The 16,482-nt window shown below is 40.5% G+C and overlaps 1 protein-coding gene and 1 pseudogene across 1 annotated transcript in view; both read right to left on the bottom strand.

Annotated features, from left to right (window-relative positions):
- The window catches only part of NBEAL1 (neurobeachin like 1), a 205,206-nt gene that overhangs the window by 165,861 nt on the left and 22,863 nt on the right, over nt 1–16,482 (bottom strand). The window contains exon 3 of the mRNA XM_025405096.1: nt 6,542–6,633. Coding sequence (XP_025260881.1) covers nt 6,542–6,633 — 92 coding nt within the window. The remainder of the gene's footprint in view (nt 1–6,541; nt 6,634–16,482) is intronic.
- LOC112636405 lies at nt 7,733–8,307 on the bottom strand (annotated as a pseudogene).

Here is a 16,482-nt window from a genome sequence, read left to right as displayed (position 1 = left end):
AGAAAGCATGGATATCTTACCAGCCTGAAAGATGTAGGCTTAGAGTCAAGGCATGTTGAGTCACAGATAATGAAAAAAATGCAGTATTTCTTATAAACTTGTTTCTGGCCTGAGGTCTGTACCTGGTTGAAATCTATGCCAAATCACCAAAGAAACAGAAAATTGGCTCGGCAACATAGCAAGACTTCATCTCCACTGGGGGGAAAAGAAAAAATTAACCAGGTATAGTGGTACATATCTGTGGTCCCAGCTACTTGGAGGCTGAGGTAGGAGGATTGCTTGAACCCAGGAGTTCGAGGTTGCAGTGAGCTATGATCATGCCACTGCACTTCAGCCTGGTCGACACAGAAAGACCATCTCTCAAAAAATAATAATAATAATAAATAGAAAGAAATAGAAAACTGTGACTGCAACTTCTCTCACCGTTATAGAGTGTTCAAAGAGATTTTTATACCATACTTAAAAATTGTTGCTAACCTGAATGGGTAGACAATTCCTGTGCTGCCACAGAAGACATTACAGTAGAGGGACCTGCAGAGAGAGGTTAATATTTCCAGGGAAATGAGAGACAGGAAATATCCTGGCAAGTCCAAAAGACTTGTGGAAGACCTGAAGAGATTGACCTAAGGAGAAGGATAGTAGAAACACAACTGAAGGGGCCAACATCTTAGAATTCATCTAAAAACTGCAAGTAATCACACAAGTAGGATGTTCTACCAATATTTAATATTCTGTTAATATTTTAATAAAACAGATACAAAATAAACAAAATTTCAAACATGAATGAGAAAATACCCATTCTCATGTGGGTTGCCAGTACATGACAGGTGGTTGCCAATACTTCTACAGGCAACTACATGTCTACTTGTGTTTTCTGTGTTTTTTTTTTTTTTGAGATGGAGTTTCACTCACGTTGCCCAGGCTGGAGGTGCAATGGCGCAATCTCAGCTCACTGCAACCTCCGCCTCTTGCGTTCAAGCGATTCTGCTGCCTCAGCCTCCCGAGTAGCTGAGATTACAGGCATGTGCCACCACACCCACTAATTTTGTATTTTTAGTAGAGACGGGGTTTCTCCATGTTGGTCAGCCTTGCCATCACGCCCGCTAATTTTGTGTTTTTAGTAGAGATGGAGTTTCTCCATGTTGGTCAGGCTGGTCTCGAACTTCCGACCTCAGGTGGTCTGCCTGCCTCGGCCTCCCAAAGTGCTGGCATTACAGGCATGAGCCACCGTGTCCGACATACATGTCTACTTTTAAGGAATGGCAGAGCTTTCTATGTGAATCTGCTGTGGTCTGAATGCTGGTATTCCCCCAAATTTCATATGTTGTAAGCTAACCCCCAGTGCAATAATAGTATGAAGAGGTGAGGCATTTAGGAAGTGATAAGTCATGAAGGCTCTGCCCTCATGGATGAGATTAGTGTCTTTATAAAGAGAGTGAAGGGAGCTGCCCTGCTCCTTCCTCTGTGTGAGGACACAGTATTCACCCCTCTGCTATGTAAGGACACAGCAAAAAACAGAGGACAGGCCCTTACCAGACATCAAATATGCTGGTGTCTTAATCTTAGACTTCCCAGCTTCCAGAACTGTGAACAGTAAATATCTACTGTTGTTGTTGGCCAGGCACAGTGGCTTACGCCTGTAATCCCAGCACTTTGGGAGGCCGAGGCGGGTGGATCACCTGATGTCAGGAGATGGAGACCATCCTGGCTAACACGGTGAAACCCCATCTCTACTAAAAATACAAAAAAAAATTAGCCGAGCGTGGTGGCGGGTGCCTGTAGTCCCAGCTACTCGGGAGGCTGAGGCAGGAGAATGGTGTGAACCCAGGAGGTGGAGGTTACAGTGAGCCGAGATGGGGCCACTGCACTCCAGCCTGGGCAACAGAGTGACACTCCGTCTCAAATAAATAAATAAATAAATATCTACTGTTGTTCTTTAAAAAAAAAAAAAAAAAAAAGTTTCCAGTTCTGTAAGCCACAATTTTTTTTAAGAGACAGGGTCTTGCTATATTGTCCAGGCTGGTCCTGGACTCAAACTATCCTCCCACCTTGGCCTTCCAAAGGGCTGGGATTATAGGCTTGAGCCATTGTGCCCAACCTATAAAATTTGAGTATCACCTGCCCTATTTTACAGGGGTCTGAAACCAGAAGGTCAATATGCATTTTCAGCTGTGAAATATAGAAAGGTCTATACAAATATATTTTAAACATGCTATCACTAAAACCTCAGAATCTTTTCATAAGCCACTGTATACTAATTTCCTATTCCTTTAAGAAAAATGCCTGAATCTGAACAGAGCTCCCTAAAGCATGCCTATGATTAAATGACAATTATACTTTATAGCCATCTCTTCTTCAGCTTATGCATAATATGAAGTATTGCTAGTATTTTCACATTGAGTAAAAGGCTGTTTAATTAACTATAAGCAGAAAAATCTGAAGCACATAACCAGTAGTCACATGTAGAATATAGTTAGCCTCTTTCTGAACCATCCTACAACATAAATTAAGAAAGTGTTTTATAAAATGAATGCCAGGCCAGGTGCGGTAGCTCAAGCCTGTAATCCCAGCACTTTGGGAGGCCAAGACGGGTGGATCACGAGGTCAGGAGATCGAGACCATCCTGGCTAACATGGTGAAATCCCGTCTCTACTAAAATAAATACAAAAAACTAGCCGGGCGAGGTGGCGGGCGCCTGTAGTCCCAGTTACTCGGGAGGCTGAGGCAGGAGAATGGCGTAAACCCGGGAGGCAGAGCTTGCAGTGAGCTGAGATCCGGCCACTGCACTCCAGCCTGGGCAACAGAGCGAGACTCTGTCTCAAAAAAAATAAATAAATAAAATAAAATGAACACCTGAGTGTAATTAAATTACACAAAAAATAAGCCAGAAAGCATATTATAAGGAATGCCAAATTCTATAACCCAGTTACAAATATTTCATTTTAGTTGGGGCATCATTTCACTTGTAGCTTTGGATTCTTTCATTCTCTTATTTATAGGTGGTACCAGAAAATCTCTCATTAACATATATATACAAATTTTTTTCGTGCTAAAGGCCAAAAAGAGGTAATCTAAAAATAATAAACAAAGATTCAGATATAACCAATTTTCAAAATTAAGCAAAGCTATTCCTCCTCACTTTTCCAAAAACATATGTCAACAAGAAAGAAAATATTCAATTTTCCAATATTTTATCCTACTTATTTAAAAGTTCCCATTCTCTATATGCACATTGTTTTTAATAAATAATTAAACAGTCAAAAAATAAGCTTCTAAAAATGACTAAAGAGGACCAAAATTAGCTCCTAAGAAAGATTTTTTTTTATTATAAAATTGGGGCTTGGTTGAACATGCCTTATAGATAAAGTTGAAATTTTTGGCCATGTTCCTAACGTTATGAGCATTTAAGGACTTGGAAGCATTTGCCCACCTCTAGGACTTTACTGTTCAAAATTCTATGCTTCTTTTGTTGCAGTTTCCCAAATTCCACAAATCTGTTCCACTCCTCTGTTTGGGTATTGAACGTTTACTGTAAACCAATGGTTGTCTGTGTCTACTACAGGAAGCAGTCTAGGTTGAAGTTCAAAGGCTTTATATTCTAGTAAAAGCCACCTCTGCTTTACATTATGAATTCTGTAAGGTCAGTTTACTTTACATGAGAATTAGCCATTTGTCTCTTATCTTCAAGGTGATTTGACTAATTTCATAAAATATCTTGTATATAGCATGTACTTAAAAATTTGAAAGTTTTATATTAGAAAAATTAAATTCATGGTTCAGTTTTTTGACAAAAACATGAACCACAATATTAAGTAAACAAATTATATCACAAATACAGCAATGCTCTTGGCATTCTTCATGTTACTTTAAACACAGTGGCAATATAAGTCTACATAATGCTTTTGGAAACAATGTCCCAAGAAAGGAGACACGCATGATGTATGGATAACAACTGCACCTTAGAAACTTTAGAAGCCTTCATTCCAATATTCCAAACATTTAAAGGCTCAAATCCTAACTCTATAAAATTCTTAGCTCCATGATTTAAAGCAAGCTGTAAATTATTAAAACAGAAGTACTTCTAAGCACAAATCACGTTATTTTATTGGTAAAAATTAGCAATAAATAATTTTATTTTGAGAAAAGGTCAAGATTAATACTCCCCAACTTTTAAAAACCTAACATGAATAATATTCTAATGAGGAAGACATCTGAAACTGGATTTATAAATAATGAAATCCTAGTCTTTTTTTAGTACACTCACATCCTTACTTGAGTTGAGTATCTCGGTCCAAAGCTCTAGTGACGACTCTGGATTATCACAATTACCTCTTAACTAGGCTCCTTGCCTACAGTCTCAACCCTCTCCACCAGCCACTAAAGTGACTTTGAAACACAAACTCGATCAAGACACACTACACAGAACATTTTTCAGCAGCACTCTTATTTTCCATAACAACAACAAAAAAGTCAAAGTCCATTTGTATTGCATGCATAGTACCTCATAATCTGGCCCCTATTTGATTCTCTAGACTCAATTCTCCTTTACTACCTCTGATTGCCTACCTCTATCCCCAAAATGCAAACACTTTTCCTCCTTTGAGATTTAATTCTCCAGACACTATTTCTCATCATCAACCACCATCCATTCCTCCCTTCTCTCCTCAACACATTTTTTCTTTTTTGAGACAGGGTCTCACTCTGTCACCCAGGCTGGAGTGCAGTGGCACAATTACAGCACACTGCAGCCTCAACTGTCTGGGCCAAATCAATTCTCCCACCTCTGCCTCCCAAGTAACTGGGACTACAGATGCACACCACCATTTCTAATTTTTTGTAGAAATGGGGTTTCACCATGTTGCCCAGACTGGTCTCAAACTCTTAGGCTCAAGTAATCTGCCCGCCTCAGCCTCCCAAAGTGCTGGGACTACAGATGTGGCCACTGCACCTGGCCAACACTTATCTTAAACTGGCACTCCTTTTGTGGCTAGATGCCTCTCCCCATTTTTCTTGCATTTTACCCCAGCCAATCTCCCTTACTGAACAACTATTAGACTTTCAAGATAGCTTAAGATATAGAAAAAACTTTATCTGAAAAGTGGGCCTGGGAAATGGTATGAAAGTGGGAATGGTGGTGGGTAGAAAAATGAAAGATTTGTACTTTCAGTAGTATTTTTCCACAAATTTGAATTTTTCCATTTTATGATTTTTAAATCTAGTTTCTAAAAATCTAAACACTTCATCTTCTCTAAGATGTATTCTAAGGTCCTACAGTAAGGCCAGGAATGAAAATAAGTTTCAACTCACATGCCTATTGTATAATAAAGAATGTATATCTGGTCTTTGTACCAGTTTTCTGGCACATAGCTTCAAAAACCCTTGAGATTTTCTGAGTGATATTCAGAATGTCTTCTGTTATTTATAATAAGCCCTATGGATTACATCTGAGTCTATGCAAATGAAGTGACTCAAGGTAAGCCCTTAGTTTCAACAGAAGGTTGCTCCTATCAGAAAGATCAAGCATTGGCCAGGTGTAGTGGCTCACACCTACAATCCCAGCACTTTGGGAGGCCAAGGCAGGTGGATCATGAGGTCAAGAGATCGAGATCATACTGGCCAACATGGTGAAACCATGTCTCTACTAAAAACACAAAAATTAGCCAGGCGTGGTGGTACATGCCTGTAGTCCCAGCTACTCAGGAGGCTGAGGCAGGAGAATTGCTTGAACCTAGGAGGTGGACATTATAGTGAGCCAAGATCGTGCCACTGCACAGCCTGGTGACACAGCAACACTCCATCTCAAAAAAAAAAAAAAAAGAAAGACCAAGCATTAATTAGAGGGCTGGAATTTTCAGCCTCACCACTGCTTATACTCCTAGGAAGAGGGAGATTGAGCTCAATCACATAATCAATTATGTAATGAGACTCCAATAAAACTCTGGACACCCAAAACTTGAACAGTTTCCTGATTATTGAATACGCTGATGTTCAGGAAGGGCAACACACCTTGACTCCATGGGGAGAGGGTGTGGAAGCTCTGCCTCCAGACCTTTCCACACCTTGTCCTATGTGTATTCATTACGATAAAGCCGTAATCATAAGTATAGTGCTTTCAGTGCTCTGAAAATTTGTTGTTATAGAAAACAACAAATTCAGGGTGTGAGAACCCTGAATTTATAGCCAGTTGGTCTGAAGTGTGGGTGATCCCCAAGACTTATAGTGGCTGATGTCTGAAGTGAAGGCAGTCTTACGGAGGACTGTGCCCTTAACTTGTGGGATCTGGTAGTTAGTGTCAGAAATGAAGTGTGTTGCAGGACACCAGTTGGTAGTGTCCTAGAAAAGCAGAGTTTTCTAGAAGCCAGGTCTAGCATCATCAAGAAAGACTACTGTCATCAATTAGCTATGTCTCTATGAGAATAGGGTTATTCATGAGTATCAAGAGGGTAACATTATTGCCATCCTTCTAGTATGTCATCAATGAAATCTTTGTGCCAAAAATGAAAAACTCATCCAAGGGTAACAAAATAGTGTTTCTACATACCTGGTAGGCAGTTTTTCAAAGTCAACGTCTAAAAATTGTTCATAGCTAGAAACAAAAGTGTCCAACCATAGCTTCAGGTAATCTGGATCTTTCTGAAATAACAAAATCATCATAATATTAAGTATGCCTATGAGAGGAAAAAAATGCTTCCACACCTATTAAGCAGACACCTAAAGAATCAATACTATGAAATCTCTAAGTGATATTCAGGAGTACATATGTGCTGTTTTAAAATGTATATTAAGTATATGGAACTCTCAAATGGCTTTTCATGTCACTCAAAGAGCTAAAATCTTAACAATGTCCCATAAAAGTTTAAACAATTTGCCCTCCCATATCCCTGTAACCTTGCCCATTGTTATCCTCTACTAACTGGCCTTCTGGCTGTTTCCTGGGACATGCCAGACATGCTCCCACCCTAAGGACTTTGCACCGGCTGTTTTCTCTACCCAGAACACTCTTCTCCCAGGTATCTGAATGGCTACTCCCTCATCTTCAAGTCTTTTTTTTTTTTTTGGACAACTGAACATTTATTTGTGTGCCTTTCTTCTTATGTGTATTTCAAGTCTTTTCAAAACAAGGCCCCCGGACTCTCCAGATTAAATTATGTCCCTGGGCTTGGTCCATTGCTGCAGGAGTCTTAGGGAGCCTTGTACAAATGCTTGAGTTACTCATTTACCAACATTAAACCCTAGGATAGAAAATGCAACAAAGCAGGACTCCTTCTTTCATGGCATGTGCTGATTTCTGACGAGGCGGCAGCCAATATAGAAAACACTGGAATTTTTCCTTAGAACTGGACTGTGATGAGAGGTGCTTGCCATGAACATAAGCTACAGTATTTTCTTTGACTCTTCGTTTCTAATTTTTGAAGATAAGGCAAGGAATAATCTTCTCTAAAGATACCTGATAATAATTCCCCCAAAAGCAAAAACACATGCTTCCACTGCACTGTGCTTTCAAATATTCTGGATCTTGTTCAGCTGGCAGATGAGCTGACTGATGCATTCACCCTAATAGCCATGTGAGCCCATCTCCTTGAGGAAGCCCACTATATTTTTGGTATATAGTGGACGTATATAGCCAAGATCACACTATCGCACTTCAGCCTGAGCATGACGGGTCACCAAAAGGTGGAAAGGGCACAAGAACCATGAGATCTCCTAGAAATACTTCACTGGGAAGGCAATTTCATGAATGAGGTCTTCCAAGCAAATGACACCAAACTTCTCCAGGTGCTCCTCAATAACTGTGTTGTCTGTCAGAGGGATGGTCTTATTATTTACCTTGGCTTGTCCATGTTTCAAAGTGAGTTCCCACAAAGACTTCAGATTTAGAAATCCCCAGGTCACATAAGTTTCCAATATAAGCAGCATTTTTAGGTTCTGGGGGTTGACTTAATTTACAAAAACACCACTAAAAATTTTCTTCAGGCAAAGTCTTACAATAGTTCTCTCCATCAGTAAACTCATACCATTAATCCTTTTGATGTGCACAACAAAGGCCATGGAATGTTTATCTGGCAATTCCAAGGCATGAGGTCTCACTTCTAGTCATCTGAGATGCACCTCGTCACATTTCTGCCTTCAGGAATCATGTAGGAATGATTCCAGTCACTTAAATGTGAGCCTTTTTCCCTTCCTCTGCTCCTTCTTTGCCAAAAGGGCCTGCTTTGCCTGAGTGGCTTTGAGGGCTTGAAAAACCTTCCTCTTTTTCAGGAGATTTTCTGGACCCAAAGGGATTTTTCTTTGCTCTTGCTCTGCCATCTTCCTAGTGTTGCAGCTCCTGATCATGCACAACCCCACCCCAAGTCATTTTTTAAATGACATATTCTCATTGAGGCCTATTTTTACTTCTTCTTAAAACCAGAAACCTCACCACCCCCTTACTTTACCTTATCGTGTTCCCTCCACCATGGTCCTTTATCAACTTTCATCATGCTCTATAATTTACTTATCAGTTTATTTTTTGTCACTTCCCCAGAATATATGATTCACAAGTGCAGAGATTTTCATTTTTTTGTTTACTGAACACCAGTACCTTAAATAGTGGCAGGTACTGAGACTGTGCTCAATAAATATTTGTTCCATGAATTAAGAGTAAGTGTAACATGCATAAATGAAATCAAATTGGAAATGGATCATTAACATAAACATAAAAACTGAAACCAAAATTTTCTAGAAGAAAATACACCAGGCACAGTGGCTCACGCCAGTAATCCCAGAACTTTGGGAACCCGAGGCAGGTGGATCACCTGAGGTCAGTGGTTTGAGACCAGCCTGGCCAACATGGTGAAACCCTATCTCTACTAAAAATACAAAAATTAGCCAGGTGTAGTGGTGCCAGTCTGTAGTCCCAGCTACTCAGGGTGCTGAGGCATGAGAATTGCTTGAACCCAGGAGGCGGAGGTTGCAGTGAACCGAGATCGCGCTACTGCACTCCAGCCTGAGCAACAAAGCGAGACTGTCTCAAAAGAAAAGAAAAAAGAAAAGAAAAGAAAAGAGAAGACAAGACTGAATAACTTTGCTACCTGGGGATAAACAGAGGTTTCTTAGCTAGGGCAAAAAAACCATAAACTGAAAAAGAAAAAAAAGATAACTGGTATTAATCAAAACTTAAAACTTCTACTCATCAAAAGACACTATTAAGAAAATGGAGGCTGGGTGCAGTGGCTCACAACTGTAACCCCCACACTTTGGGAAGCTGATGTGAGAGAATCGCTTGAGCCCAGGAATTCGAAACCAGCCTAAGCAACATAGTGAGATCCCATCTCTTCAAAAAATAGAAAAAAATTAGCTGGGTGTGGTTGCGCATGCCAGTAGTCCCTATTACTCAGGAGGGTGAGGTTGGAGGAATTCCTGAGCACAGGAAGTCAAGACTGCAGTGCGCTGTGATCATGCCACTGAGTGACACGTGCCATTAGTAAACAAAAAGATTAAAATCTCTGCACTTGTGAAACTTATATTCTGGTGACAGAGTGAGACTCTAAAGAAAAAAGAAAATGGAAAGACAAACCATACTGGCTGAAAATATTCTCAGGGACTTGTATGAAAAACATAAAGATCTCCTACAAATCAATAACAAAAAGACAATTCGATTTAAAAATGGGCAAAAAGCTTGGACACTTCACAAAAGGGAATACACAAACGGCCAAACGGCATCCTAATCTGTGACCAATATCATTAGTTATCCAGATAAATGCAAATTAAAACCAAGTAAGATACTATTATATACCCACCAGAACGGCTAAAATTAGAAAAACTATGTCACGTTAGTGAAGACGTGCAGTAACGGTAACTCTCATACATAACTGGTGGCAGTATGAAACAGGATCACCACTTAGAAAAGTTTAAGTTAAATATACACATATCAAACAGCCCAGCCATTCCTCTCCCAGATAAATGAATACAAATATCCACAAAAACACTTGTACAAAAATGTTTATGGAAACTTTGTTTATAACAGCCCAAAGCCGAAAACAAAACTTCTATCAAGTTAACAGATAAACAAATTGTTATATATTCATACAACGGAATATTATTCCAGGAATACAAATGAACTATTGATACTCACAATGACAAAAAATTTTTTCAAAAATCTATTGAGCAAAAGATGTTAGGCATCAAAGCACGTATCACTTATTTATTTATTCATGTATTTATTATTTATTTATTTATGAGACAGGTTCTCACTCTGTTAACCCGGCCAGAGTGCAGTGGCATAATCACGGTTCACTACGGCCTCAAACTCCTGAGCCCAAGGAATCCTCCTGCCTCAGCACTCTAAGTAGCTGGGATTATAGCTATCATGTCTGGTTAATTTTTGTATTTTTTGTGGAGACTGGGTCTTGTTACAGTCTCAAACTCCCGGCCTCAAGTGATCCTCCCACCTTGGCTTCCCAAAGTGCCGAGATTATAGGTATGAGCCACCTCGACCAGCCTGATATCACTTATATGCAGTTCTAGAGCAGTCTATGGTGACAGAAATTAGACAACATGGCTGCCTCTGGGAGGACTGACTGCAAAGCGGCACAGAGGGAACTTTCTTGGGTGATAGAAATTTTACATTTCTTGACTAAAGTAGTGTTTATACAAATGTTTGCATGTATCGAAATTCATCACATTTGACACTTAAAATCTGTGCATTTTTATGCTTTGTGACATTTCAATAAAGCTGAGTTGAAAAAAAAAACTATGATCCCGAGGGTGGTTCCAAGATGGCTGAATAGGAACAGCTCCAGGCTACAGCTCCCAGCGTGAGCGATGCAGAAGTCAGGTGATTTCTGCATTTCCAACTGAGGTACTGGGTTCATCTCACTGGGGCTTGTTGGACAGTGGGGGCAAGACAGTGGGTGCAGCCCACCGAGCGTGAGCTGAAGCATCGCCTCACTTGGGAAGCGCAAGGGGTCAGGGAATTCCCTTTCCTAGCCAAGGGAAGCAGTGACACAGGGCACCTGGAAAATAGAATCACTCCCACCCTAATACTGCACTTTTCCAACAGTCTTAGCAAATGACACACTAGGAGATTATATCCCGCATCTGGCTCAGAGGGTTCCTTGCCCACGGAGCCCTGCTCATTGCTAGCACAGCAGTCAGAGATCTAACTGCAGCAGCAGCGAGCCTGGGGGAGGGGTGCCCGCCATTGCTGAGGCTTAAGTAGGTAAACAAAGCCTCTGGGAAGCTTGAACTGGGTGGAGCCCACCGCAGCTCAAGGAGGCCTGCCTGCCTCTGTAGATTCCACCTCTAGGGGTAGGGCATAGCTGAACAAAAGGCAGCAGAAATCTCTGCAGACTTAAATGTCCCTATCTGACAGCTTTGAAGAGAGTAGTGGTTCTCCCAGCACAGAGTTTGAGATCTGAGAACGGATGGACTGCCTCCTCAAGTTGGTCCCTGACCCCCGAGTAGCCTAATTGGGAGGCATCCCCCAGTAGGGGCAGACTGACACCTCACATGTCCAAGCACCCCTCTGAGAGGAAGCTTCCAGAGGAATGATCAGGCAGCAACATTTGCTGTTCAGCAATATTCACTGTTCTGCAGCCTCTGCTGCTGATACCCAGGTGAACAGGTTCTGGAGTGGACCTCCAGCAAACTCCAACAGACCTGCAGCTGAGGGTCCTGACTGTTAGAAGGAAAACTGACAAACAGGAAGGACACCTACACCAAAACCCCATCTGTACGTCACCATCATCAAAGACCAAAGGTAGATAAAACCACAAATATGGGGGAAAAAACAGAGCAGAAAAGCTGAAAATTCTAAAAATCGGAGCACCTCTCCACCTCCAAAGAAACGCAGCTCCTCTCCAGCAACGGAACAAAGCTGGATGGAGAATGACTTTGATGAGTTGAGAGAAGAAGGCTTCGGACGATCAAACTTCTCTGAGCTAAAGGAGGAAGTTCAAATCCAACTCAAAGAAGCTAAAAACCATGAAAAAAGATCAGATGAATGGCTAACTAGAATAAACAGTGTAGAGAAGTCCTTCAGTGACCTGATGGAGCAGAAAACCACAGCATAGGCCGGGCGCGGTGGCTCAAGCCTGTAATCCCAGCACTTTGGGAGGCCGAGACGGGCGGATCATGAGGTCAGGAGATCGAGACCATCCTGGCTGACACGGTGAAACCCCGTCTCTACTAAAAAATACAAAAACTTAGCCGGGTGAGGTGGCGGGCGCCTGTAGTCCCAGCTACTCGGGAGGCTGAGGCAGGAGAATGGCGTAAACCCAGGAGGTGGAGCTTGCAGTGAGCTGAGATCCGGCCACTGCACTCCAGCCTGGGTGACAGAGCGAGACTCCGTCTCAAAAAAAAAAAAAAAAAAAAAAAAAAAAAGAAAACCACAGCATAAGAACTACGTGACGAATGTACAAGCTTCAGTAGCCGATTCAATCAACTGGAAGAAAGGGTATCAGTGATTGAAGATCAAACAAATGAAATGAAGCTAGAAGAGAAGTTTAGAGAAAAAAGAGTAAAAAGAAATGAACAAAGCTTCCAAGAAATATGGGACTAGGTGAAAAGACCAAATCTACATCTGATTGGTGTACCTGAAAGTGACGGGGAGAATGGATCCAAGTTGGAAAACACTCTGCAGGATATTATCCAGGAGAACTTCCCCAACCCTAGCAAGGCAGGCCAACATTCAAATTCAGGAAATACAGGGAACACCACAAAGATACTCCTCGAGAAGAGCAACTCCAAGACACATAATTGTCAGATTCACCAAAGTCAAAATGAAGGAAAAAATGTTACGGGCAGCCAGAGAGAAAGGTCGGGTTACCCACAAAGGGAAGCCCATCAGATTAACAGTGGATCTCTCAGCAGAAACTCCACAAGCCAGAAGAGAGTGGGGGCCAATATTCAACACTCTTAAAGAAAAGAATTTTCAACCCAGAATTTCATATCCAGCCAAACTGTTTCATCAATGAAGGAGAAATAAAATCCTTTACAGACAAGCAAATGCTGAGGGATTTTGTCACCACCAAGCCTGCTCTACAAGAGGTCCTGAAGGAAGCACTAAACATGGAAAGGAACAACTGGTACCAGACACTGCAAAAACATGCCAAATTGTAAAGACCATCGATGCTAGGAAAAAACTGCATCAACTAATGAGCAAAATAACCAGCTAACATCATAATGACAGGATCAAGTTCACACATAACAATATTAATCTTAAATGTAAATGGGTTAAATGCTCCAATTAAAAGACAAAGACTGGCAAATTGGATAAAGAGTCAAGACCCATCAGTGTGTTGTATTCAGGAGACCCATCTCATGTGCAGAGACACACATAGGCTCAAAATAAAGGGATGGAGGAAGATCTACCAAGCAAACAGAAAACAAAACAAAAAGCAGGGGTTGCAATCTAGTCTCTGATAAAACAGACTTTAAACCATCAAAGATCAAAAAAGACAAAGAAGGCCATTACATAATGGTAGAAAAGCTAACTATCCTAAATATATATGCAGCCAATACAGGAGCACCCAGATTCATAAAGCAAGTCCTCAGAGACCTACAAAGAGACAGACTCCCACACAATAATAATGGGAGACTTCAACACCCCACTGTCAACATTAGACAGATCCATGAGACAGAAAGTTAACAAGGATATCCAGGAATTGAACTCAGCTCTTCACCAAGTGGCCCTAATAGACATCTACAGAACTCTGCACCCCAAATCAACAGAATATACATTCTTCTCAGCACCACATCGCACTTATTCCAAAACTGACTACATAGTTGGAAGTAAAGCACTCCTCAGCAAATGTAAAAGAACAGAAATTATAACAAACTGTCTCTCAGACCACAGTGCGATCAAACTAGAACTCAGGATTAAGAAACTCACTCAAAACCACTCAACAATGACATGGAAACTGAACAGTCTGCTCCTGAATGACTACTGGGTACATAATGAAATGAAGGCAGAAATAAAGATGTTCTTTGAAACCAATGAGAACAAAGATACAACATACCAGAATCTCTGGGAGACATTTAAAGCAGTGTGTAGAGGGAAATTTATAGAATTAAATACTCACAAGAGAAAGCAGGAAAGATCTATAATTGACACCCTAACATCACAATTAAAAGAACTAGAGAAGCAAGAACAAACACATTCAAAAGCTAGCAGAAGGCAAGAAATAACTAACATCAGAGTAGAACTGAAGGAGAGAGAGACAAAAAAGTCCTTCAAAAAATTAATGAATCCAGGAGCTGGTTTTTTGAAAAGATCACCAAAACTGATAGACCGCTAGCAAGACTAATAAGAAAAGAGAGAAGAATCAAATAGACATAATAAAAAATGATAAAGGGGATATCACCACCGACCCCACAGAAATACAAACTACCATCAGAGAATACTATAAACACCTATATGCAAATAAACTAGAAAATCTAGAAGAAATGGATAAATTCCTGGACACATACACCCTCCCAAGACTAAACCAGGAAGAAGTTGAATCCCTGAATAGACCAATAACAGGCTCTGAAATTGAGGCAATAATTAATAGCCTACCAACCAAAAAAAGTCCAGGACCAGATGGATTCACAGCCGAATTCCACCACAGGTACAAGGAGGAGCTGGTACCATTCCTTCTGAAACTATTCCAATCAACAGAAATAGAGGGAATCCTCCCTAACTCATTTTATGAGGCCAGCATCATCCTGATACCAAAGCCTGGCAGAGACACAACAAAAAAGAGAATTTTAGACCAATATCCCTGATGAACACTGATGCAAAAATCCTCAATAAAATACTGGCAAACTGAATCCAGCAGCACATCAAAAACCTTATCCACCATGATCAAGTGGGCTTCATTCCTGTGATGCAAGGCTGGTTCAACATACGCAAATCAATAAACGTAATCCAGCATATAAACAGAACCAAAGACAAAAACCACACAATTATTTCAATAGATGCAGAAAAGGCCTTTGACAAAATTCAACAGCCCTTCATGCTAAATACTCTCAGTAAACTAGGTATTGATGGGATGTATCTCAAAATAATAAAAGCTATTTATGACAAACCCACAGACAATATCATACTGAATGGGCAAAAACTGGAAGCATTCCCTTTGAAAACCGGCATAAGACAGGGATGCCCTCTCTCACCACTCCTATTCAACACAGTGTTGGAAGTTCTGGCTAGGACAATCAGGCAAGAGAAAGACATAAAGGGTATACAATTAGGAAAAGAGGAAGTCAAATTGTCCCGGTTTGCAGATGACATGATTGTATATTTAGAAAACCCCATCGTCTCAGCCCAAAATCTCCTTAAGCTGATAAGCAGCTTCAGCCAAGTCTCAAGATACAAAATCAATGTGCAAAAAATCACAAGCATTCTTATACACCAATAACAAACAGAAAGCCAAATCATGAGTGAACTCCCATTCACAATTGCTTCAAAGAGAATAAAATACCTAGGAATCCAACTTACAAGGGATGTGAAGGACCTCTTCAAGGAGGACTACAAACCACTGCTCAATGAAATAAAAGAGGACACAAACAAATGGAAGAACATTCCATGCTCATGGATAGGAAGAATCAATATCATGAAAATGGCCATACTGCCCAAGGTAATTTATAGATTCAATGCCATCCCCATCAAGCTACCAATGAGTTTCTTCACATAATTGGATAAAACTATTTTAAAGTTCATATGGAAGCAAAAAAGAGCCTGCACTGCCAAGACAATCCTAAGCAAAAAGAACAAAGTTGGGGGCATCATGCTACCTGACTTCAAACTATACTACAATGCTACAAGTAACCAAAACAGCATGGTACTGGTACCAAAACAGAAATATAGACCAATGGAACAGAACAGAGCCCTCAGAAATAATACCACATTTCTACAACCATCTGATCTTTGACAAACCTGACAAAAACAAGAAATGTGGAAAGGATTTCCTATTTAATAAATGGTGCTGGGAAAACTGGCTAGCTATATGTACAAAGCTGAAACTGGATCCTTTCCTTACACTTCATACAAAAATTAATTCAAGATGGATTAAAGAGTTAAATGTTAGACCTAAAACCATAAAAACCCTAGAAGAAAACCTAGGCAATACCATTCAGGACGCAGGCCAGGGCGAGGACTTCATGTCTAAAACACCAAAAGCAATGGCAACAAAAGCCAAAATTGAAAAATGGGATCTAATTAAACTAAAGATCTTCTGCACAGCAAAAGAAACTACCATCAGAGTGAACAGGCAACCTACAGAATGGGAGAAAATTTTTGCAATCTACTCATCTGACAAAGGGCTAATATCCAGAATCTACAAAGAACTCAAATTTACAAGAAAAAAGCAAACAACCCTATCAAAAAGTGGGCGAAGGATATGAACAGACACTTCTCAAAAGAAGACATTTATGCAGCCAACAGATACATGAAAAAAATGCTCATCATCACTGGCCATCAGAGAAATGCAAATGAAAACCACAATGAGATACCATAGAATG

Source organism: Theropithecus gelada, chromosome 12 (genome assembly GCF_003255815.1).
Source record: "Theropithecus gelada isolate Dixy chromosome 12, Tgel_1.0, whole genome shotgun sequence".
Lineage (NCBI taxonomy): Eukaryota > Metazoa > Chordata > Mammalia > Primates > Cercopithecidae > Theropithecus > Theropithecus gelada.
Note: the sequence above shows the minus strand (reverse complement) of the source record. Positions and strands in the feature narration are given on the sequence as shown.